Source organism: Grus americana, chromosome 7 (assembly GCF_028858705.1).
Source record: "Grus americana isolate bGruAme1 chromosome 7, bGruAme1.mat, whole genome shotgun sequence".
NCBI classification, from domain to species: Eukaryota; Metazoa; Chordata; class Aves; order Gruiformes; family Gruidae; genus Grus; species Grus americana.
The window spans coordinates 9,866,250-9,892,942 of NC_072858.1; the positions used below are offsets into that span (position 1 = coordinate 9,866,250).

The 26,693-nt window shown below is 38.5% G+C and overlaps 1 protein-coding gene across 1 annotated transcript in view; it reads right to left on the reverse strand.

Moving 5' to 3' along the window:
* Window positions 1-17,377: 17,377 nt before the first annotated feature.
* Window positions 17,378-26,693, reverse strand: part of NHLRC2 (NHL repeat containing 2) — a 38,383-nt gene continuing 29,067 nt past the window's right edge. The window contains exon 11 of the mRNA XM_054832783.1: window positions 17,378-25,757. Within this exon, the coding sequence (XP_054688758.1) occupies window positions 25,492-25,757 (266 nt within the window). The 3' untranslated portion in view covers window positions 17,378-25,491. The remainder of the gene's footprint in view (window positions 25,758-26,693) is intronic.

The window sequence follows — 26,693 nt, forward strand, 5'->3', positions numbered from 1 at the left end:
ATCTTTAATGTGCATCATTGATTTGTGGAAAAGGCATCATCATTAAACTAATTTGCTGTAGACAATTCTGTTCACCTGGATGTTTCTATTCATTCTATTCAATGGAAAGAACAGAAAAGAAAGCAAAAGGAAAAGGGCAGAGTCTCTGGAAAAGCAGGGACTTGACTTTAGCCATCACCTAATTATAGTCTTGAAGTAAACCATTAGCTTTCCATTTCAGGCTTGTTCAACATTGAAGTTGTGGAACAGTGGTAGGTAGCAGTTATGGTGAGAATTTGGATCTGTACTGCAGATACTGTCTTGTAAAGATGTTAAAAAAACACTTAAGACATGGATTTGTATATAAACTATTAAAAACTGCAAAGGAGGAATCTCAACACTAAGCAAATGACAATGCTCTGGGCTCCCAAATGCTCTGAGAGGTATTGCTTGGCTTACATGAAAGTAAACTTCATTATCATTAATTTTCAAATGTGAAACACAGAGGTTAATCAAATGCTGCAGCTTTTAATTTTCCCCTTTTAAATTTCTGTCCAGTACTTGTGATTTGATATTTCATCTCTAACAGTCTGGCAGCTGGGAATGCTGATGCATAATGGAAGGTTGCTTTCTCATTTTCAAACTTTGGAGTAACCAAACATGTACACAGCAAAAAAGCTGTAAAAGGAGAAATAGAATCCATTTGGTGCTGCTGAAGGTTTCCCATTGAAAACTCTATAGAGATGTAGGAAGAATAAAAATAGCATGTAATAACTAGTCTGGAGTTTTTAGTGGAAAGAAGGGAGAAAGGCCACGTGAGTATTTGCACTTCTAAAGCCTTAGGGTGAATTGTGATAAACTAGGAACATGCAATTTAACCAACTTTAGTTGAAGTGTGATGGAGAGAGAGGATGCTCTCCCTCCTCCTATCAAACCCTGCTTGCTAGCTCATCCATTTTGCTGTTGTTTTTAGAGATGCATCTTAGTCATAAAAAATCTTTTGAGCAACCTCCATCTATGAATGCCGCAAAGGGTAGTGTTTTCCTCACATGGATTCTTACATTTCTGTTAGGAAGACTGATGTGGCAAAAACATGGAGTCAAGTTGTTCCTAAATATTAGATTATCCTTAACTCTTTTATTTACTGCATGTTGTTCAATGATGGCAACAGAGGGGTTGCTCCTTGAGATGAAGTGCCATCCACTTAAACATACAGACGATGAGCCAAGGAGCCCTGGTGTGGGCATGTGCTGGATGTGCTTCCAGGAAAACATAAGTGAACTCTGGAAAGCTACAGATGGCTTTAAGATTGAAAACCCATGGAGTGGGTCTGTCCCACTTCCAGAATGAATGTCAATGTTAGCTCTTACAACTGCTGATATTCTCAAATGCTGCTCTAAAGTCCTATCTATGTGGAGCATCTGCTTGTTCTTGTTGGAGCCTCAGTGAGTGCTGGACCACCACCAGTGGCTGGGTACCACCTCCCAGCCGGCCGCTGGAGTGTACCAGCTCCCAGCAATGAAGAGGAGAAAATATTTTTATTAGCAGAAAATAATAAACATAGGGAAGGAGTTCTGTGCAAACAGGCTTCTGGATGCAGCTCTGTAAATGAGCAGATCAGAAGAGCAAACAACCCTTGACATTACTACTAAGTCACTCCCACTGTGTAAAGGACAATGATTTTGTGGAGCTGGTATTTCACAGCTACTCTACAGAAGATAAAATCTGCATTAGGTTGTATTTCTTTTGTTCCATGATTCAGGAAAACAGAAGGTCCTATGATAAAAGCACGGGCTGGAAAGGAGATGAGGATTACATTTGGAATTCTGTTAAATTCTTTCTTTTTGTGAGCTGGTTATTTTCTCTCTCCGTATCTCAGTACCTGAGGTACATCCTTCTGAGACAGCTATATCCATGATACAGCTGAAGTTTGATACATTAATGTTTGAAGAGATATGTTAATAGATATGAAATATAGATCTGCATTTAAATGAAGTTATATACACATCATTACCACACTGATTACTATTTTTCATATAGAAACTTCTAATAACACCATTGTGTTTAGTGGGACTATTTTGGACTGTCACTGTCATAAATAAGATTGAGATTCCACCTTGATTAAGAAATTACTAAGTATGAAAGGGTTGGGCAGTCTCATTCTGGTTTACTTGGTATAGGGATATAGATAAAGCTATGCCTATAGATTAATATCACAAGCAGGAAACCTTTCAAATGCATGATGCTGGGAGATTTGAACTTCCCTTTGTAGCCATGTGAAAGTGTATGATGTCATTCTTTTGGGGGTTTATTAGGGACATAGGTCAGCAACAGGACATGTACGTAAAAAGTCTATAGAAACGTTGCTGCTCTTCACGTGACCTGTAGAACTTAAGGTCAAGCCTTAAAGCAGAAATTAATACAGCCAACTTTATTTCTTCAGCTCAGTTTCTGCTTCTTTAGAAAGCTACCTTAGCTTATTTTTTCTCCCAAGACAAGTTTAAAGCTTAGGGTTTTTTTTGTTTGCTTTGGCTTCCCTTATTTATATTGAAAAAAATTTGAGAAGAAATCATGGCAAGTTCAAGGAAAGAGGGTAAATTTTGCTCTCTGGGCTGGAGAGCCATGGCTTCTGTAGAATTGCTAGCAACAAGCCAGAAAATCCAGAAGCCAGAGAAAAGGCAGCAATTTTAAAATTTCTAAGCATCTCTGACTGTCCCTGGTACTCAGCATTGCTCTCAATCAGCTGAGGATGGAGAACAGAGTGACAATTCAACCTGCCTTTTCCCATGGCATTCCAGGCTCCTCTCAAGATGGTAATGACCTGCAAGTAAAGTAAGGATGTAATATTTCAAATGTTACAGCAAGCAGCGAATAGGGCTTTTCAAAGTGCTGATATCATCACTATGAGGTCCAGATGAGAAAGGAAAGGGAACAAATTGACTGTGTAAATATTTCCTTTGTAATTCTAAACAATGCACTGTTAACTTTGATGTGAAGTGACTCCTAAAATGTGCACTGATAAATCTTCATTCTTTGAAATACACTGTTATTCAGTGTTTGAACTAAGATCTACCTGGAGAAAAACTAATTTCAGAGGTGCTAGAATTACAGAACTCAGCAATGGAAATGAAGAAGATGTCCCTGCATTGATCAGGATCATATAGGCTCTTGTACCTTTTCCACGCTCTGTTTCGCCTCATTTGAGCAAAGTGAATTTCCACATTACATTCATTCCCCTACACCTCAGAAACAAAATAACTTAAAAGCATGTTCCAATGACAGACAGACAGAAAGAAACGTGTAAGTGAAAATGGCTCCAGTGTCTAGAATATTTAAGTAAAATGGCTACATTAGAGAAGTTAGTAAGGTGGTGCTTTCCTGTGCTCAACTATTGTAATGGAAAGTACATTTTAAGGCAGAAAAGAAGGGGGAGATAAAAAAAAAGGCACAGAGAGAAATAAAAAGCCAAACAGTCATTTAAAAAAAAAAATCTATAACTGAGCTGGCAAAGCTACATGCCAAGTTTCAGCTAAGGACATTGAATTTCAGCTGACAGGTTCATCTAATTTACTGCTTTGTTTTGGACATCAGGTTAAAACTCTTTAAAGAAAAGCTGGACCAACACAGCTATATCCTGAGTTTTCCAAGCATGATGAGCTCAGCTTGGAGAAGGAACTGAGTATTTGACCTTACTGTGCAGGACTTGGGTTCTCAATTTTCTTTCTTACTAACTATTTTTTAAAAGGGTTATTAAATCACGTATCTTATCAAGAGAATATGTTTTCAGGACAAGGATTTAAAAGCTCAAGAAGGACCTCAGACAACACTGGAATAAGGACTTGTGCTTACGGGTGAAATTCAGACTGCTTACTCAGGTGGTGTGTAAGTCTGGTCTTGGAAAGCAATCAGATTGCTGCACTCCACCAGTGCCCAACCCCAGAAGAACCTAACCACCATCTCCATACCTGACTGCTGAAATCTCTACATTAAGTTTAGGCACCCACATGTGTTTAGGAGGTGCTAGCACTTCCCTTCCCCTGGGACAGCAGTGGCCCAACAGCCCACCCCTGCTCGAGCACTCCCACTCCATTGCAGGTTTCGTGCGGAGGAGCCCTGGCTGAGTCCATGCTCAGTTAGGTGGCTGTCATCTGAGTAAAACCCATTCATGCTCTGAACCTCAGGTGGACAAATGGATAATGACTGGTTCTGACTGGTGTTCATGGACAAGAGAAGAAAGGGATGTTAGAAAGACTTCCCATGCCAGATGTTTGTAAGCACCTAATCTTCCTGTACACTCTGCGAGGAGAGACAAGTGTCCCCCTTAGGTACCGTTGACCTTTACTACAATTGTATAAAGACCTGGCATTTTGTTTAGGCATTCTCAATCATTTACAGGTGTAGGTATCAGTTAGCAGTTCTGGGAAGAGGCATCTCTACAGTTTAGGGATTACTGGTCCCTAAAGTGGGGTGTGCGACAGAACAACTCATGCAATTGAGTCTTCTCAGAGGTCAATTTTGAGCACATGCCTAGCATCTAACCTAACACTGTTACATTAATTATTCCTTTGTCAAATGATACTCCAGTACAAGGCTCTGCTCTTCTGTAGTCATTAAAAAGCCCTTACAATAGGAGTATTATCTCCAGATTCCAGCTAAGGCAGCTACTTTCATTGTACCTGTATTTTCCATGTGATAGTGTGTGCAATGATACACACTGGCAGGGAGCAATACCTCTTAAGTTGTTATGGTTGTCAGATTCCTGTATGATGTGCCATAGGATTGTGTTTCCATATGATAAAAATGGTATGTTAATATGCTGGTCTGTATTCGTATGGCCCTTAAGTGACCTCTCAGATGAAGAGTGCTACGTAAATTCAAGTATACCTTAAAAACAGCAGACCCGCTTCCACAAAGCCTGGTCTCAGTCAGCTCTGTTCAAAGTTTAGCCTGAAAGTTTAGCTCACAATTGCAATTATTAGTGTCATACCTCACTTTCCAGACCCTAACAGTAGGAGATACACTTGACATACAGACAAAATTTCCTGTCCCACTTTGCAGTAGATAGGAGAAGTTGCCACCATTGTGTAGTGCCTCAAATTAAAATCAGAAGCCCAGGGTGTTACCTCTCTGCTGCTCATTCCCTGTCACAGTAGCCAAGATTTTCAGCTTCAAATGGCGTGCCTGAGCCATAACGAGCTGCAGAACCTTGCAGCTCCCAATGACTTCTCTTTGCAACTGGTGTGCATCTAGCACTGGTTTGTCATTGCATCCTCGGTCCAACTTCAAGAGCAGACCACAAAGGCAAATGAAGTTGCTCATCCAATTATATTATTTGTGGGCACATACCCTTTTTATAAAAAAATTGCCAAACAAAAAACCCAGATGAAAGGTTTTGGAATGCTGCAGCATGACTGAAGTGTTCAACCCTAAGGATGTCTAGTAACCAAATAGCAAGTGATGCTGCAGATGATGACTTAGATGAGCTGGCAGAACAGCCTAAGGTCTGTACACTCTGTTGCCTAGCCACATTTTTAAATCATTCTAATTACAAAAATAGTCTAGAAAGTCTGCTCTGTCTTTCACCTTCCCAACAAAAATAAAGTCATGAACATGTTGGCTGGATTTAATTTGTGTATCTTTGCTTTCTGCACATTCTTTCTGGTTTGGGATAGAGAGGTATAGTCCTCTCATCCACAGAACAGGCCCAGTCCTGGCAGCAACTATCCAAGATTAACCACATCTGTGGATGAAATGTTCTGTGTAAAAATGGCTGTTATTGTCTCTTCAGCACTGTGCTTTAGCTCAGTTCTGGAAGGACCTGCTTAAAGGCACTTCTCTTTCCCACTTTTCTCAGTATTTCACCTTTTTGCAGTCAGCCTAATGCCAGCTAGCTGTGATGATATATTTATTCTTGGAGGGTGGCTGCATGACCACCGAGAGTAGACTGACACCACCAATAATAGCTATTAAATAGGTGTGAGGTGGGCAACCCTTATTCACTTCCTACTTGGAAGTTCTGGTTTCTTACACGAACAAGCAGAATTTTGGTAGATGTAACCTGACTGAAAATGTTATCTATATGAATGAAACCCACAATATTATGGGTCCCTTCCAACTCGAGCTATTCTATGATTCTAAAATTCTGTGAGTGCTTCTGTCCTCCTTAACACCACACGAACTATCAGAAATCTTGGGTTTACTGTTCATGGATATTGTTGCTTATCTGCTGCATGCTCTTCTGCAAACTTTGCTTGCGGTCCTTCTCTCAGAATTTTAAATCAACTTTACAGGGTCTAAGGATTTGCAAATGTGGTGATTTAATCAACTCCAGAACGACATGCCCAGGTATGTATTTTCCTACAGTTTCAAAATAAGTCTTTCATAGCTGGATGATTCATTCGCTTTCTTGTCTGATGTATAATTTTAGCAGTGTTACTTGTTGAAGAAGAAAAGCAGCAAAGGTCAAGATTTAGCTGGAAAGCAATATGCAGTTTTGAGGCACTTGTCATTGTCAGGGGAAGCAATGTCAAAAGAGACAGGGAAGGGAAAATAACTTTTGGATTCCAAGGTTGTGGAAGCGTTTGTTAAGTATTTGCATTGTGCAAGGTTCATAAAAGTGGCATTCTTCTAGCATTTCTTTTTTTTTTTTTTCAATGGAAATGAAATGAAAAACAGTTAAATTGCTTAAAATTTCCCAGTGAGTGTCTAGAATTTCCAATACCATTGAGGTGACTTTGCTTCTGTTATTGCTGCCACCTTGAAGCTGCGGTCTTCTAGTCCACAGCAATTGCAAAGTAATCTAAGTTACTGTAGCTTTCACAGTATGGGCTCACTCAAACAACCCTGCTGGTGACATAGGCCATAAATGTCCAACTGATCTTCTTAAGTTGCTGTAACTTGAGGTAAGACGTAAGAATATTTAATTTTTTTCAAAACACCCTGATGCCCTGATGTGCCAAGGGCTCCCAGCTAAAACTCGATCCCAGTGACACTGAGTCAGCAACTTTCTCAACACGCACAAAGCTCCCACTGTCACCTCCAGCACTTCAGTGAGGTTTAGGTGTGACGCCAAGACCCTCATTTGGGGTGGTGACTTCCAGCAGCTCCTGGCACGTTGGTGCTCATTGGAAGATATTTCATTACTGTTGGTGCCCCTTAGTTCCAGTCTGAGCTCTCCAAGGATCCCCCCCAAACTGCTGACTTACGGATGTGGAAAACTGCAGCCATATCCATTCTGGAAAATGTCATCCTGGCTGTCTAAGCAGATTTAAGAAAATCACTGATAATAAATCTTCCAGTAATTCCTCTGTATATAAATTGGTATCTCCATTTCCCATTTTTCCTGATACATTTTATTCTGTGATTTATATCCCACACAGAAGCAAAGCTTTTTAAATATAGAAGACCTAATGATTCACAGCTGTTACAAATGGTTTGCAGTTAAATTAAACATATCAAAAATGTGTTCTACACTTAAAAAAAAAAGATGAGCGATCTCTGTTGCCTCAGTTTATAGATACCAGAAGAAAACCAGCCTGCTGTTCAGAAAGCGTTGAACAGCCATCCTTTGAAAATTAGATCCATTTGAGGGAACATTAAATTGGGAGTCCCAGAATTGAATGCTTAAGTGCTTAAACCACTTAATATTATTTAGACCAGAGAGCTCACCTGACAGTCTGGGAACACCACAGTGCTCCCAGGATTTGCAAAGATGAAAGAGTTTGTGGTAGACTAGCACTGCATTGCCAGATTCCTGCTTGATATATAACTTAATTTTGAACTTAAAGCTGCTTAGGTTATTTGATTTTTTATTGTGTTTTTTGAAGGATGTGCTCTGTGAAAGTGTTCGTAGATTTTAAAATCAAAGGAAAAGAAGGATTCCAGGAGATTAAAGATGATAGTGTGTTAATCCCTCAGATTTAGGATGACAGAGCATTGTACAGTGGACACTATCTTGCTTACAGGATGGAGAATGTGTACTACCGAACTGGCATGCATAAAAAATTTGACAATAGATATTAACCACCTGGCCATACCACCGAAAGAATCTGTTTTAAGAAGTTGTGTAAATAAACCTTCATAGTTTGCATAATAACATGTTCTTATCATCTCTGAAGCTGATGAGTTCAAACAGCAGGACACAGGAGATTAGCGACATGAGCCTTTCTTTGGAAGTGAGATTCAAATTCATCTGTACTTTGAACAGACTGGAACATTTTTTTGCCACCACAAGAAACTCTCATAGATGCATTACAGATTTTTTTGGGCATTTTTACGTATTTATTTTGTATGGTAAATGGTACCTACAGGCTTAATTCAGGGCTTTTAACTCCTTTTTCACACTTCAGAAGGATTTCATTAAGAACGCAGAAAATGCAATGCATCCTTTCAAATATCAGGCTAGGAAAAAAAAACAATCTAGGAAATGCTTTTTATGACAGGGATATTTAAATATAATCACATATCTGTCATCATACAGGCCTGCTTATAACAGGTTGTCAGTTCTCCTGGAGAGGGGGTGATCTGCAGTCAAAGGTTTTAAGTAAGTAAGAGTGTAGGATTTTACAAAAGCCTATAATGGGCATCTAAGAAAGAATCCGTGATTTTCATCATTTATTTTTGTTAAAGCAACACTGAGCAATCCCAAGTTAGGGCTAGAGCCCCACTGTGCTAAGCACGTGAAAAAATTAGTGTGTGCTTATGTGTTTATTTATGGGCAGACCTCTACTACAGTGAATAAGTCGTCGCCATCAGCAGCAATGCGCCTGGACAATGAAGCACGTACACAGTTTTGAAAAACTGGGAGCCAACAAGTAGACTCTACAAAGATCACAGTCTTCCCAAATGAATCTTTTGTAGAATTTGTCTTCTAGCTGGCCACAGAGACTATGTCAATACTAGCAAATTAAAGCTGTGTGGAACCTTGCCTTGGCACTGAGAGGACCTGGCATGGAAGAGCACAGATGCTACTAGACTCTCTGCTCGTGAGCTGCCTGGGCCCACCATCAGATCAACCCTACCCTGGAAATTTTGAGAGTGGTGGTACTTGTAGGCATCACACAGGCCAAGGACTACTCTAACAACTTGCTCTTGCTTACCGTGCTGAGCTGAAATGTCCCACTTTTATTTTGTTGCACTCCCTCTGCATGTAATGTCCAGCTCCTGCTTCTTAGTTTATTCTCAGATTGTTGGTTCTTGCGGGCAGGCAGCTCCTGCTATGCACGGTCCTTTGCTGGGCTGAGCTCTGGTGCAGCACCTCTACGTCTGCCACATACAGATCGTCAGGACACACAATTCTGTCTCTGGGGAAATGCTGACACTTAACAATGAGGTTTCTTTCTCAGCAGGAAAAATAACATGAAAATGATTTTACTCTGATTTGGAAGTGATTTCATATGTCAAAACTGAGAACACCCCCCAAAAGATATTTTTCAACTGAAGTTAAACAGCTAGGTGTTTGGGGGCAGGGGAAAGAGAAAGTATTCTAGAAAGCCAGCTCAAACACCTTGTTTACATTCTTCTAACTAAAAAAATTGAAATGCCGTTAAAATTGTCAGTTTTGCACATAAATTTGTAGTTTGATGAAATGATAAGTAGAAAAACTTGTAAAAAATATTAATAAGCTAGTACCAACAAGAACAGTGTTTAATTATGGTCTAGGGGATTATGAAACTGATATATAACCACAGAGAATGGAGTACTCTCAACTCCCACTGCCGTAATGGACAAGAGCCGACTTGGGCTCTGTTGTGGTTTGTGACATTTTTGGTTATGCAGCCTTACACTCTTGACTAAAATATTAATTGCATTAGCTATAAGTTTTTTTAATCTTAAAAGGTATATGCACGACTCTCTTAGGACAGTAAAATAAATAAACCAATGTTAGGGAATTTGGAAAAAAAAAAAGTTCCTAAGATAGTATCTTAGAATTTTTGCTGAATTTTATGTGTCTTAGACACTTATTTCCCAATGTTAATGTCATGTACTAGGTGCTTCAAGTCCCTCCATTTTACAGAAAAGGGAAACCAGCACATTGTTCCTTCCAGTATTTTCCTTAGATACTGTATTATCTTAAAAGGAAAATCAACTAGGGGAAAGTGTGAAAGAGTTAAAAAGGCAGCTTTTAGTGAAAAGCTAAGCTCAGGATCCCACGCATACTGGAATGAGGCCTTGCAAGTTAGTTCTAATAAAACATGAGAAAATAAGGTTAGAATATCAGACAGGAATTCTTCAGGATTAAAGGTAAAAATAAACCAGGCCAGGCCAGAAGATTTATGTACGATTTCTTGGGGAACTTCTGCAAAGGCTTCCTGACCATCTATCTGGCCAGGTATTCTCGCTGCACCTGGAGTGCTCTGGGATTCCTCACTGACACTGAGGTCTTGCACAACTCCACCTCAGGGCAGGGCTTCCTACCTTCTCCGGCTGACCAGGAGATGTCGATCCCATCAGACTGCTGGCCTCACTTACAAATGCCTTTCATTACCTCTTGCTGGGACCGTAGCTGTGCAATATTGAAGACGAAATCATCACTGTTTCATAAACTACAGCAAAGTCACGGTCCAGCAGTATATCCCAACAGCAAATGAGAGATCATTACGTGTCTCCCTCCTCTACTGAGACAGGCTTCCCATGGAAAAGTGCCATCTAACCCGCATTAACAGGACTTAGACCACTGCCTTTCCTCAGAAGAAATGACTTATGGTCCAAACAGCCAAAAGCCTCCCCCTGGCAGAGGGAGCTGATGGCTGCTTAGGAGGATCCACTCCCTCCTGTACCACTCTGCAAGTGGTAGTGTGTGTCCCCTAAAGGATACGGGAATGTTGGGAAGCAGCTTCTGATGCTGAGTGTGGAGAAGTATGGAGAGAACAGCTTATGCAGAAGAGTAGACCTGTGGCTGAGGAGACTGAATCCTTCTGCTCAAAATATCAAGTAAAATCTATGAACTTGTTCACGATCTTCCAGATGCTCAGTGCCAAACATGAAAAAGTCAGGTAGCTGTTAAGAAAGAACATGGATCAGTCACTCAGATCTCCATTATAAGGGTAACAACCAGCAGTTCAGGAGATATCCTTGTGGCTTGTCCAAAGCTACGGAGTGAACTCCTATGGGAATTAAACTTCGCCATAAGCCTCACCTCCTACAGACACTCCAAACACACCTTCTGCAACAGCCCACAATGGGAAGGCCCATCCCTTCACCCACATGTGGGTAGGATCTGTTGTACTTTGGTGGAAGACAGAGGTACTACAGTGCAGGATCAACCCCTACATCTGATTCTCTTTGTTTTCCATCCATTCCAATCAATTATCTTTTTATCCACTAGAAAAAACTGAAAAGGTCAATAAATATTGTGAAGACGGATGCATCTCTAGCCAATTTCAACATTTTTTCGGCATGTGATCAAACATCCCTATGAAAAGTGTGATAAAATCTTTGGACCCTGTAGGACTTGAATTCCATGCACCCTTCCGGAATTCCTGGACTAAGGACATAATCCCCCCAGTTTAGGAAGGTTTTTAATATATTTGCTTGTACATTGCTGAAGCTTCACTGGGACAAGCAATGGAAGATTTGTCTACAAACAGATAGGCAAGAGCGAGATGTTGGAATGATGGAAGCAGAATGCCAAATTTTGTACAAGTGATTTATTTTATTTCTCTAGCTTCTGAATATATTTTAAAAGCTGTTTTTCTAAGATTAAGAACTGCAAGGGAAATAAACCTGTCATACCAACTGGTATTATAATTTATATTACCATCGTGTCTAGGAGTTTTTCTCAGGAAAAACTCCACGGCATTAGGTGTTGTGTAAACACATTGGGAGAACAAAGTCCTGTATCCGCTGAGAGCTTACAACCGATGTACAACACCAGGTACCAAACAATACGGTGCAGCCAACAGACAGAGCCTGACAGCGAACAATGAAATATCATTGGTTTAAGAGTGAGTGATCTTAGTCCAGGAGAGCCTAAATGTTGACAGTATTTCGGTGTTTTAAGAAAGGCATTGCCAGTGTTGATGAGGAAATCCTTTTGAAAATTAAGGGAAGCCTCAGAGGTACTTTTTGCAAGATTAATAGTGGATAATGGTGCAGAAAAATGAAAAAAAACAGAGGCAGGAGTTGGTATCTTGAAAAATTAATAAAACCTCACAGATACGATAGGACTGTGCTGTGAATGGCATATTGAAAGATGCAGAGGTGCAGCATAAGCTTGATACTAGCAAGTAGGGAGAGCTGGCAGTTGGATTCAAGAAAATAATGTTTCAGTCATCACCCTTCGGGCTACAAACCCAACACTTAAAGTCGCATTTTGGATAGGTAAGAGCAGGACAAGATTCTGTTAACTAACATGGTGTGTTGTAGTGATTGAGACATGAGGTAGATAACCCCGAACAAATGTTCAGACTAGAGCGAAGACAAAAGATGGAAAAAAAATCTTCAAGAATTCAGATACTGTCCAAATGCAATGACCTAGCGAAACACTAAAATCTGAACGAATGCCAAAGTTCCAAGGCTTGTCTGTAATCAGCAGGATTGCTTGATACAAGAAAGGGGTAACACGAAGAAATAGCAAAGAGATGATTAGGAGTTTTCAGCTATATTAAATTTTATACAGTCAAAGAAGATAAAGGATGAGACTTAAGTTTGACAGACAGACACCATTCTGGCGGAGAGAGGTAGGACTGTGACTCCTCAGCACAAGTGGTTGCTGAACTTTGTACCATCTGGAGACAAAGTGTGCAACGGGAAGAAGGAAGGAAGAGTGGCAGTCCAGGGGAATTCCAGGGGAAGCTGGAGATGAAGAAGACAAGAACTATGCAACCAAGGATACGATGAAGGAGCAGTTTCCAAAGTATGCAGAGAGCTGGAATAAAGGGAAGTACAGAAACAAACAAAGTGACAATTTCAAAACTAACAGACTGGTTGTATACGTTGAAGGCAACTGGCAGGCTGAGAAGATTGAAGAGATTTGGCTAGCAACAGATGATTAGAAACCTTGCTGAGAGCAATTTCAGTGGTCAGCATGGGGACAGCCAAATTAGTGGGATGTAACATAGAAGTGAAATGAAGGAAGCAGGAACTCTTGCTAATAGCACATTTCATGAGCATAACAAGAAAAGGGAAAGGGATGTACAGGTTAGGAATATTTTTTTCCAGTATGAGAGAAACTAAATTACTTTTCTTTCATGAGTGGAAAGAGCTACAAGCAGATAGGCAATGGGCTGCAAGCTTTGGGACAACAAATTAGGCAGATGAAGGTAGAGTGAAAAGGATCAAGTCATAGTCATTAAGAAGAAACTCAGTGGAGATTAACGAGAGGAGTGCAGCAATGTAGGGACAAGTGCATCTATTTGCTGCCTGGGAGAAATGTATAAACCCTACTGTCCAGTTAGAAGCACGAAAATTTATTCCACCTAAGGGTTCAGCCTTCACATGGCTGCTATCATAGAGTCAAACTTACTCCTGAATCTGAATCTCTTCTCAAATTGAGGAGAATTCAGCAGACTTTAATGCTGCGATGTACTATTGAAGTGCTGCGCTGGAACATAATCCTAGTAGATTTTCCTCACTAATTTCCTTGGCTGACAAAAAAATGGATAAGATATATGATTACTTACAATAGTCCTCAAGATTGTTAAGCTGACAGGTCAAAATTGCTTCGGAATAACTTGATCAATTTTTCTGAAAATTTCTTTACTTGACTGTAAGCATTTCTCAGTTTAAAATATACACATTTTCTAGGCTAGCAACATAAACTCATTAGGATTTTTTGCAAATAGCAAATTAGCTCTTTCCTGAGATGACTTTAATTATAAATATGAATTTCCTTCAAGACTGCGAGAAGCTTGAACACGGAGTAAATCCAAAAGAATCCTGATCATTTTTTGCTTGCTGCTGTGCAAGGTACTCCACAAGCTCTCTGCATGTTAGGAGAAGGTAGAAAACAATTACTACGACAAGTTCATCTGCATGCTTGCTAGCAGGTATCTATAATAAGGTAGTTTCTCCTACTGTCGAGACCAGAACTGTGATATGAAGAGTCCCAGAGGGCGTCACGGTGATTAGGCTACCACAGGACGTGAAAGCAGGAGGGACTCTGAACTGAGCATGTAAGAAAAATCGATAACCATATGAAAGAGAATACACATACACAGACCAGGAGCAGGTCACAAAGTTGCTGAGAATCTCCATCCACTAACATTTAAAAATATGTATTTTTAAAATCAGCATGCTTACTGTATATTAGAAAAAACATGCTTACACTTCTGTATAAAATATAGCATCCATCCTACTTCACTTCTGTTGGTAGTTCTGTGTTTTTTGTGTATTTTATGCATTTCCATGTAACTTAAGCCTATTGGAAAGAGGATCGTTCTGTTCGGCATCCTCAAGTAAATAAAAAATTTTAATCCCCTGCTAGTTTAAATTCGTAACTAATCCTCTTATGATTCAGTAAATGTTTCATTTTACACTTACCAGTGAATTTGTGAGGCAAATTTTGTCACTCTTTATGAGGGACTCCATTTTTGAGTGTCCCAGTACATCCTCTGCACTTTCCTCCATACAGTCTAAGAAGTTCTGCCACATGCACCTCCTTTGATTCAAGTCTGCGGTAACAGCAGCACGTTATAGCACTTCCACTGCTAAGAGCACAGCAAAAAAGCTAATTAAATCCATCTTCTTCACTCAACTGCATAAAGGAGAGAAAAATTTAAATGATGGCTTTCTGAGTAACCCCCAGCAAATTTCTCTTGGATTTAACTGCCATTTAGGCATCGATACTCCTACGCGCTGTTTGGTGCATTTCAATTTTATATTCTCTCCTGTGATTCCATTTGCTGAATGTATTAAGATCCTGAAAAAAAAACCAAACCCAGTTATCTCATTCTTAGCAATCTCTGTATTTTAGTATCAACCTCAGATAACAATGTGGAAAACATCAGAGCTTTAGGCCAGTCATGAGTGTGTCAGTGTGCATAAGGAGAGGGAGGGAAGGTGCAGAGGCCTTGATGTAACGACTGCTGATGCTTGCTGCTGACCATTGAACTGCTGATTCCGCTTTGCTTTGCTTAAACCACGTCACACGCGTGTGCCATCATCTCAGATGCAGGGTTCAGACCTCTGCTAGGGAAGGGATGTGCTTTCCCAAGCCCTGCTGTATAAAGAAGATACTAAACCTGATGTGCTGCCTTCTCGTTACTAAATAAAGGTGGCGTTAGAACAACTTGGCAGTCCCAAGGACAAGAATTGCAATGATAGCTTCAGAGATGAAAAATAACATTGCGATTCCATGGTGGATGGAATTCACAAGTACAGCACAGGAGTAAAACTGACTAAATATTTGATTTTACTGAAGCAACTTCTTAATATCTAACTACTTAATATTGCAGCTTTGTTCAGTGTTTGGAAAATACACCCACCAATTACAGCCTGTTGTTAGGAGCTCTGAGCACTGGTGAGCCCACATACTCTGCTTCCGGGAATGCTTGGGACAGAAAAAATATGGAGAGATTTAAATAAGGGTTACAACTTGCTAATGCTTTTCCAAAAAATGAAACAACACGTGCTCCTGTACCAATAGTTTGGAAAGTTATTCTTTTATACTTGAAGGCTGAAATCCTCACCTCTGCTTTGACTTCTGTGCTTAAGGACGAGGACAAAGGAGAAAAAAACAGCTCTAGAAAGCCCAGCTACAGCAGGGGTAGAATTTTGCTACAGGCAACAGCACACAAAATAGCCATCAGGTATCATTTGCAGTTTCTGGTGGGACTGCGTATGTGAAATACCAGGGTGACAGGCACAAAAGGAAAAAAAAAATAATCAGATGAGGCAGCAGGGTCATGATTTTGAACAGCCACAGGAAACTACTTCAGATGGAAAGGACAGGGCAGGGAGAGAAGCGTTTTAAAGCCCCATCTACCCAATCTCTGGATAAATTCCTCTTGGCAGGAGATTGCAGAATCCCTTGCCACAACAAGAAAATATCTTGGCCCCGTTAGGGAATTTCAAATGAAAGGCTCCTTTCCTTTGCTTTTAGAAACAACCTAATTGTTTCCTAGAGCAGCGACTTCACAAGCACAGAAATCTCTACCAGGCAGTGCCTTCCTGGCTCCTGGCAAAATCCGCAAGTCCAGCTCAGTCACACAAATGCCATTGCAGACACAGGCATTTCTAAGTTTGCACAGAGAACGTACAAGTCTGTGGACATACAGGCTTATTCTTTTAAGAATACTTAGATAAAAGCAGGGGGGTGAAAGTGTCATTTCAGAGATGACGACTGACGGCAAGTAAATTTTGAGCTTTACAATCTGAGGCAAATGCTCACTAAGATGCTGAGATGATGCCACCCTGCCTAAGAGCTGAGTTAGGCTTGGCAGAAACTTTAGGTGCACTTTATAACAAAACATAAAAATTGCAAATAAATTTGTTTAAATGTTTGTCAGATTCAGACTTATTGCAGCAGGCTAAGCTGAATATATTTAATCTGGATGGAAATCAACGAAAGTTAGCTGAGTTTCATAAGTAGTATGTCTAAATGTTTTAAACATTTGAATGGATGAATAGTCATGAGGAACAATCTCTAGCAAGAGGGGGAAAAATCCACATAGCTACACTACTATTGCTAGGGCTCACCTACAGTTAATATGCCAGAATTTTTGACATACAATGTTTTCATGAACGATAAATCATTGTATCAATAAAAACATGATGAGCAGCATAAATAAGGGATTATCTTCGTAGGTATGTTGGTATTGGTCCTCTCTTGTACTGGTGCACACGAGAAGCCTGTGTTAGTACTCTTTATCCATAGGTTCTGAGTCAAAGCTGCAAAACCGTTATCCAAAAAACACAATTATAACAAAACATATTTTTTTAGATGCTGCTGTTAAAATATGGTTCAACCATAATTACTAAACAGGCACCCACATACTGCAGACTGTGGCACAGTTTAGCCACAGTAATACGGCTAACGGTGCGTCAAAGAGGAGCTCAACGCGGTGAGATCTGTTCCAGTAGCTAAGCTTGCTCTAGGATCTCTGCAATAAACTGGAGGCTACGAAACAGTTGGTCTGTGACTCATGCAGTACACCATTCCTCATCCTCATCTCTCTCACGTGCAGAAATGGAATAAAAACAGATCTCTTGTTTCCAGACCGCTGCGTAACATTGAAACTGGGGAGTCCTCATGATTGCACAGTTTTACCAGCCCTTGGGACACGGAACAGCCGGCTGACACCCGTGACTGCAGAGCCCTGAGGGAGAGAGTGTGAAACTAATAGCACTGGTTAATGAAAGGATTTTAATCAAGCTGTAACCCCCTACGGCAGACACATTTCATAACTTCCACATCTATGGTGATGTAAAGATTGACAGACAAACCAAGCCTTGAAAGAAAAGATAAAATTTTTAATGTTTATTTTTCCATGAAAAAGCTTTGCAAGGAGAAAGAGGTTTAACAGAACAAAGAGTACATTCTTTAATCACTGTTTATTTGTTGAATTGATATCTGAGGCTGACATTTCTTCTACAGTGTATTTACTTGTACTTGTAATATTACAGGACATTTACCTTTTATTTAAAAAGGATCATAAGCCATGAATATTTTTAAAAATGTTATTAGGCAATGCTGTATGTGAAGAATTTACACAATCTGCATCAGCTGTAGATGAAGTGCCTTCAGTTTTAATTCTTCACATATTTTGTAGCAACAAATATAAAACACACCTTTTAAATGCTCAGATATTTGAAAGGCTTTGCATCACATGTAATGGAAAAACAGGTTTAGTATCTCAAAGAGCAGATAAAAATATTCCAATGTCCACAAAGCAACACTGATGTTCTCAAGGAAGAAAAAAAATCCCCGTCTTTCCCCTTAAACCACATGGAGACATTTATTACGGTGTTAAGCACTTGTATCTGACTTTCTTCACTAGTATTATACTGCTGGGATTTTTAGACATCCCAACATCAGAACCTAAATGAAGTTATATGGTTTCACAGTGAGATAACCTGACCCTTCATAGCTGCCTCTACACACAACCCTCTGCCATTTAAAGAATCTTTGCTGACCTGTAGAACAGGAAAAAAACCCAAACCAAAACCAAACACCAACCTTCCACATCTCCAATACCAAGAAGCATCATCCTCACCCTTTTAGATCAATGAATGCTTTGCCCTCCAGCCCACTCACAATTTTAGCAAAATGTTTGAAATCTCCGTGTGAAGTTTGTTTTGAAATGTACAAGAGGTAACAATAGTTTCAGAAGTGGGTTCACAACATTGAGAAAAAAACATTTTAAAGTACTTTGTAAGAAGAGCAGCTGGGAAAAAAAAGCACCTTAATGTCAACTTAATTCAAAAACATGAAGGAGAAGGAAAACTCTTCACAGTTTCAGAATTAGTATAGATTTAAAAAAACCCTGAAACTTGCAAATCATGAAGGTCAAATACCTTATTTCAATCAGTACTCCAACATTTCTGTAAAGATACACTTTCAAGTATTTTTATGCAAGGCACTGTTTTTTTCCTTCAGCCATGATGATGTAATGAAAATGCAGAATTTCAGTCACGCTGGGCTGAACTACCAGCCCTAAAGATATTTGCTGCTAACCTTGGAGCACTTGGTTTTCACCCAGTAGCAGTTTTACAACTACTTTATTTTTCTTTAATAATTTTTTTATAAAAACACATAGATCCATCACAGGTTTTAATGATACAATGATTAATGGTACACAAATGGTAATGATTTACAGAAGAGACAGTTTTAATTGCACTAATTTTCCTTTAAAAGTGAAATTGGATAGTTTTCAAGTTAAATATTCAAAATATAAAAACATTTAGCAATTCTTCTAGTTCCTCTACTGTCAATTCTAAATTTTTAGAATCTGGAAGCCAGTTATCTGATATAGGCAACTCTCAGGACAGATTCCTTGAACATATGGTTCAAAACCAAGTATTAAAATTCAATCAAAAGTTTGAAAAACAAGCTCTTATTTTTTAAAAAAATATGATTGTAAAATCAAATTGGGAATCGCTATCTTGCTTTCTATGAAGTCTGATAATGGACAGATGGGTTGAGTTCCTACATACTTAGTCAAAATGGGAAATATGCAGCGTGGAATATTGCTGCTCTTAGGCATGCTGAGTACAGAGCATTAAACGAAAGTAGACTTATCAACAGATTTTTACGAGAGGGATTTCTTTAGTTCAAAATTGTCAGTGTTTCAAAGGAACTAGGCAAGACTTGAAAAATACTTGTAATTCTTTTGCTTAGACCTAGGGCCTGCAATTAGACAAAAAGTTCTCTAGAATACTTGAAAGCAATGGACCAACAAAGAGGTACACTAAGCAATAAGTAATCAAAACTGCACAAACACCCCTCGATTTATATCTAAGGTTTCTAGTTTTTCAGCTGTGACAAAATGTGTTACTCTCTGAAAAACTAAGAACAATCTGCAACAAGATAGCAAACTGGAGTATCCTTCAAATCACCTAATAGCCAAAGTATTTAATTTGTAGTATCAAAGTTTTCTGAAACTAAGAGCCATCAAAATCCCTGCATAAGCTACTCAAGTTTGATGGGATGCTCTAGGAGATCTAGAAACAACTTCAGGACCTCACTGGACAGAGCCAGAGGTAAAAGTAAAAATTTTGACAGTAGCTGCATCAGTGTAAAGCTTGATGAAGCTGACCTGAGGACATAATCTTATTCTAATGCTACGGAGAATCATGGGAGAGGGTACAGACAGGTCCTAGAAGCCAGTAATTATTACCAGGTTATTTTACGAGTACTAATGAACCAACTGATTGAAGATTTTTGCAGGAATAATAAGGGCAAAATTCTTGCCTTCTTTACAGAGCAAGATTTTACAGGCCATAAAGACAAGTAGACCTAGGAAGCAGGAAACCCCAGAAAGCCAGTATGCACTAGGCCCATGCATTTTGAGAATCAGTGTCGTGGTGCAACTTATCCTGTAATCCTCACCTCATCTGCATCCTTTTGGAGTGAGCTGCCAGGTAACATTATCGTTATACGTGACAGCCCTATTGCACTCACTGTTTATATCCCTATCCCTAAAGCAGAAGAAGGGCAAGGGGCTGCTGGAGGGAATTATCCTACTTGGATCCCTCCATGGTAACATGATAGCGTCTGCATTTCATTCTTGGGGAAACTACAGGAGGAAAAGGTAGCCCCAAAAACCTAACCAAAATCCCTCACAATATTACAACAAAGAAACTAAGATAAACTTGGAAACTCAATCATAGGTGTGCTGAATCCTTGGCAAGAATGAATCCTAATCCTTAACAAGAGAAAGTGATTTTACATATGATAGTACAAAAACTGTAAGACGTAAAAACAGCTGCTTCTGATGGAAGACAGTAGTCTCATTTGGTTATGTGAACATAATGGAATGTACAATATTAGAAATACCATTTCTAAATTCATGATCTGTTGTAGAATACAAAGACAGATATAGTGGTTTAATTAAAAAAATAACCAGGTCTCACATTTCCAACAACTGTCTCCAACTGTCACCATTCCTATACTTTCCCTGCTTGGGAGAGAAGCTCCTCTAATCCCTGACAAACTGATTTCAATGAAAATTATAATGATTAATTCTAAATACTAAATCTTTGCTAACATAAATCAGTAATTTTAACTGATTATATGAACTGAGCTGGCAAATTTGAGTGGAGAGTTACTGTGGGTGGTTGATAAGCTGCTGTGCATGCTAAATTCTCCTCAGGTAGCACAACCACAGCCTGGAGGACACATATAGACAACATGTCACAGCAACTCTCACACATTATACAAGGAAGAAAACTTATTTTTGAGTTGCAATACAAAGTTTATGAACACACTTCTGTGGAATTTTAGCTGCAATGTGTCATTGAGGTAAGTCTTAATGAATAACAGTGATTTTAAAAAACTACAGATCATAAGAATGTACATAAATCTCTGCTATTGTCTGCTAAATCATAAACCATTTTCAACTAGATATATCACTCATAACACTATAAAGTCAGACATTTAAGGCTTCCATGTATGTAGAAAACCTTGTTAGGAATCAAAAACTCAAGAGAACTTGTGGTCAATAATACAACACTCTTTGCTAAAAGAAACAGTCAATAATTAAAGGGACAGAAGGACATGCCCCTGCACAAGAAGGGAAGTCACTTCATTCTGATCACCCCCCTCCTCTGAGCAAGAGATACGGAATATGTTTTTCTTGACATTCTCATGAAAAATAGTTTTACCCATGGTTTGAGCTACAAGATTTGCCCATTGGAATAAAAAAATTGCATTAAGAATATATACAACATACTGGAAGCCATATGCACCGTTTCTGAGGCTAAGCAGATAAGGTATTTACATGATGCTATAAAACTCCTTTCTCATGCATTACTCATCTGGTCTGTATTTACATTGTATCACGACATTACCGCAGCATTATACAAACGTAATGCTCTACAAGTGGAACACGAGGGGCAAAACATGTACGATGAAGTGCATTCAGTACAAAAGCCCCAAATGACACGTGAGAACCTAACACAAAAAGGAATCAACTAAAAACATATACATATGTGCCCATCAATAGTTTCACACAGCCAAAATCCCTACCCTTCCTTCAACAGAAGGGAAAAAACTATAGAAAGATAATACTGAATCCAAAGAACATGAAAAAGCTATTAAAACATATTACACTCCCTCTTTGAGACCACATTATCTTTTTCCTACTCTAATGAAGAATATTGTACTGTAATCAAATAAAATTTCTAAAACCATCTCATAGAACTATTAATATATTCATTCAAAACCAAAAGCTGTTCCAGAAAAGCAAACACTACAACTAAAAACCTGCAAATGCCACTGGACCTGTTTCCTTTATACAATACAACCATGACCAATATTCTTTATAGAGATTTTCTATAGTAATTTATTATTTCATTAAGGTCTGATGCAAAACCTATTAAAATCAGTAGGGAGACATGTTTTGAAAAGGCCTTGAATTACATACTTTTACTGTAATATACAAATCTGTGAGTGCTGAGCCATACCAACCTGCTCAGAATTTTTATATCAGGAAACACTAATAAACTAAATCACCATATGAAGAGATAGCAGTCACCAATATAGTTGATTTTTCAGTATTTAGACAGAGTAGTAACATTTTCTATTTTTCTGAATCATATTTTGAAGATGCTTTCTGGTACTTAACTGAAATAAATTTCTGTAGCTTGTACATGCTCTTCTGTTTGCCTGTCTGGTTACATTTATGGCACTTGTTACTTTACTGTAAGAGCATCTTGTAAAACCTGGAGGAAGCAATGGAAATAGTATCCCTAAACAGCATAAGTTTTTAAAAGCCATGTTTTTCTAATTATAGAACATTCAAATGTCTGTATACCACAAGCGAAACAGGAGTGACTCTGGGAATGTGTACGCTACTCCTTGGACAAACAAAACATAGCCTTAGGCTATATGATTAAAGGCCAATCGCAGTGAACACAGACTGAGTGAGCAAGGAGCTGAAGAACCCCAGTAACCTCATCAGCGAGAACTGGAGTGCACTGAGGATCAGCTGCTCCTAAGATGAAGGAGAACAACTACAGCAGCATCCCTGTGTGAAACCCACTAAGACGAGTCAGGAAAAGCAGCTCTCTATTGCAAACTATAAAGGGGTTATTACCTAAAAGGGTTTAGGACTTACAGATTTTGGGGGAAAGCATTTTGGGATGTACAGATTTTCTTTGTAAATAGTGGGTTGTGTGTCTTTTTGAGATGGTATCACATCTTCTGCCTCTCCTCTAGCATAAAGCCATTACAGTGCAGTAGCAAGGAATGCTCTGAGGCTTTGTAGAAAGAGTAATAGTAGGATGGATACAGCATACCAGCCCTCACTCCCCTAGTTTATATATGATTCAGTCATCTGCCGCAAGACATGGACTTAAGAGATAAAGAAAAAACTGGTTCAAACAGATATATTCCTGTTCTCCACTAGTAACGCTGTAGCTGTCTTCCTTGAAATACTATTGCTTGAAATTTGGCTACAACTAAATATTTAAAGGTCCTTTACAGTTTGATCCTGGACTTCAGCTCGATGCTTATGCAACAGTTTTCCTACTACCTACTATCACCCTTTCCCAGTATGCTTATAGTGGTGCTGAGTGTTTCTACATGCAATGACTAAAAGTCAAAACTTGAAAAGAAAAAGGATATGACACTTAAACACACATTTATATTTGTACATTTAGATAGAAAACATATCTACAATACTATATTGAAACATTACACACCATAGTTAAATAAAGTTAGGAATACACAGACTTCTCTCTACAGCAATACATTAATTAAAAAGTGTCAATAAGAAATACATTTGTTGACCTTTTCTTTTCTTTTGAAGACTGGAATACAGGCAGTATTTGATGATCTCATCCCATTGAAATAGACAAATATAATGTCATTCTAGTTGAAAATGAGAGGGAAAAAAAAATCCATCTGCTGAATTATATGTTCAAGATAACTGTAACAGTTTGGTTCATTATTCTGAACTTCTGAAACTAATGCTTGTTTTTTTCAGTAAGCAACATAAAATTTGTGGGCTGGCTGGAAGCTGATCTAAGGTTTCCTGGCTACTATCCAAAAACAAACGAACAAAAAATTCTGAAGGAGTTGTACTAACGTGTAAAAAAAAGATAAATGCCCAAATCAGTTTCTCTACCTTCATCCTTCCACTAGCACTTGCAATCTGTGAACAAAGTAGCAAAGTCTTCTTTTCCTCCTTCAAAATGGCATGTGAGAATTGAGAGGCTTAACCAAAGAAGCTGAAATACTGAATTAGAAAAGTTGCTTAAAAAACAAACACAAGAAAAATAATAGTTCAGCCCTTGCCTTGCTGACAGGTGATAATAACCATTTCTTGTACTACAGAGAACTTGCAGATAGACTGGCATTTCAATGCACGGAAAAACCACACCAGTCCGGATGGTTCCCTTAAAACAAAAGCTTCTTGGGTTCATGACCAACATTTCAGTCAGCTTTGAAGTAAGAAAGAGCAACAACAAATCATAATGGGGATTTACTGACAGGTGTCAGGAACAATTATTTTAGAAAAGACTATATAAAAATTCTTTCACTACTGTACTTTATAATATATGTAAAAACACTATCTTCAAACTTAAACCAAAATCATCTTCTCAGAACTGATTCTCATGACCAGAGCACAGAGCCTAATCCAATTACCACGTAAGCACTGTGGAAACTCGTCCAGTTCAAGTAAAAATCTTGCACCCCCTCCTGTATTCCTACTACTTGTTATGGCAAATTGAAGGAATTTTACTTGCAAAACACTTAACCAAAGGCAGAGTTTTGTAATACAGTTTTAAAGCACCTTACTCAAAGATTAGGTTACCATTTTTCTAGCAAACGCTCAGAACCTCTGCACATGAATGCAAATAATCCATTATTAAATATATCGTTCTGGTTCAGTGGCTACTATTACAAATCGTGGGACTAACAGTGGCTTCAAAAGACTCTGAATCAGACTGCAAGAGTGTAATATTCTTCTTAATATTATGTATTTGCAAGATAGAAGTCTTCATACAAGTCTTTACAGAAAAATCATAAAGATAGGAAAGTGATTCACTCTGCTTGAAATGGTTGACATTTAATTTTTGCAGTTTAGATATTCAACTATTACCTACCACTTACTATAAAATGTAAATTGGTATGTATCAGTAAAACCTCCAGCATGGTTTTATGTTTGTTTTTTTTCTTTTTTTATATATATATATATATACACACACACACACACAGATTAGAGAGGCACATTCTTTGTTAGAAATCAGCATGAAATTCTTCTGTAGGAACTTGAACACTTTCTTTAACAGAAATTTTTCCATGAAACTATGCTCTTCATATAAGGCAGTCATACCTAGTTAAGCAAAACACTCAGTTTGCATAAAATTAGAGCTGCACCTAGTTTAAGATGTATTTTCAAAATACATGTGTCATAAAAGCTATTACAAAAAAATAAGCAAGATATTTCTTTTACAGCCTAGAGAAAGAAACTGAGTTCTGACATTCTATTAAAATTTAATAAGGGCACAAAAGGAATTTGTAACTGTTAGCCCAAAACGATCTAGCTATTTTAACAGTGTGTACAGTGCAAAGAACTTCTTACAGTAACATCACAAAGTAACACCAGCTCTTTCAAAAGGACTCTAAAAATTGTTGCTCATTGCTTAGAATGGCATACATCCAATATATTCACAATTGGCAGCAGAATCTAGAGTATTACAATATTATTGCTGCTACTGTAATGAAAAGAAATGAGGTCGCAATGATAAATTTTCATGTTAAGCTGTAGGGAACTACTTCATTTTACCAAGTATATTATTTATTAGCTTTGTCATAAGCTCCAGGAAAATGAACAACGGAGAAAGGGTATTCTCCTACAGAAACTGTGGACAGTAAAATCAAGTATGAAATTAGCTGGCTTTGGGTTAGTTAGTTAAAAACGCATGTATCAGTTCAACTTGAGTCGAGCTGCCTTGGATTGTGCTAGCTATCTGCAAAGGCTGACTGAATGAGATTCCTTTCATCATACAGGCACTGCTACCTTTGCTGCAATAGTAGAGGCATGCTTTGACAGCCAGGATAGCTTCAGTGGACAGACAGCTCCTGGGTAACTGAAAGGGAATGATAGTTTGACATGAAACATCCTTTATTTCTCCAGACAGACACTGTCCTTGAAGTAACCAGGTATTATCTGTAAAATACGAACAAATGTTATCATTAGGATATTTAACACCATGTCTGAAACCTACAGAAAAAACTATTTTTTCCTATAGCACAACATGAGGGGAAATTTCCTTCCTGATTTTTCCAGTTGTGGGGGAGGGGGGAAAAAGCCATTTGTAAATGGTTCTTTAGCAGTCATTTAAAGAAGGAGCAATCCATGCCTTTGCTTTAGAACTATAGGTATATATACAGTATATATATGCACACCTTATTTAAATGAAATGGATCTGCAATCCTATATGCCCTTAAGAAGGGTGTTGTGGTTTTTTCCTGAGACACACAAGCAAAATCTCCCTAAATTAATGGGCTGCCACACATTTGTATCAGAGGTCTAATACTCTAAGTAAGACATCTGCCGTAAATGCATAAAACTTCAGGTAAATTATGGCATTTCCAAACAGAAGTATTGGCTTTCAAGTGGGTTGCTGCAATTTAACAATGTTCAGGCTGACTGTTACAACAGAATTTGAGTTTCATATTTAAATAACTGTTTAAGAGTATGCGAACCAAAAAATGAACTGCACAATAAACGTACATAGCTCATTGCATTCTACTCTGCATTGCAGTGAGATGGATGAAGTGCTCCTTCTGGCATTTTTCAGAGAATACCTAAAAGTTGGCTCTACAATTCATGAGCTTGAAATGACTTATTGAGTTTAGGTTGCTTACATTCTCCAATTTTACTAACCCTTGAAGCTATCACATATATCTTTACTTCAACAACATTTGGAGATTCTGTAGGCCAAGAAGTGTGCTGACTCTCCTGGAAATAGTCTATTTGTACTCCAAAAGCACAAACTGGAATGAGAAATTACTTTAAATCATGAGGTATATAAACAAATTGCAGTGCCTGTACAGTATTTGTTGACTGCTTTTAAAAGCAATCAATTTAATTAAGCTACCA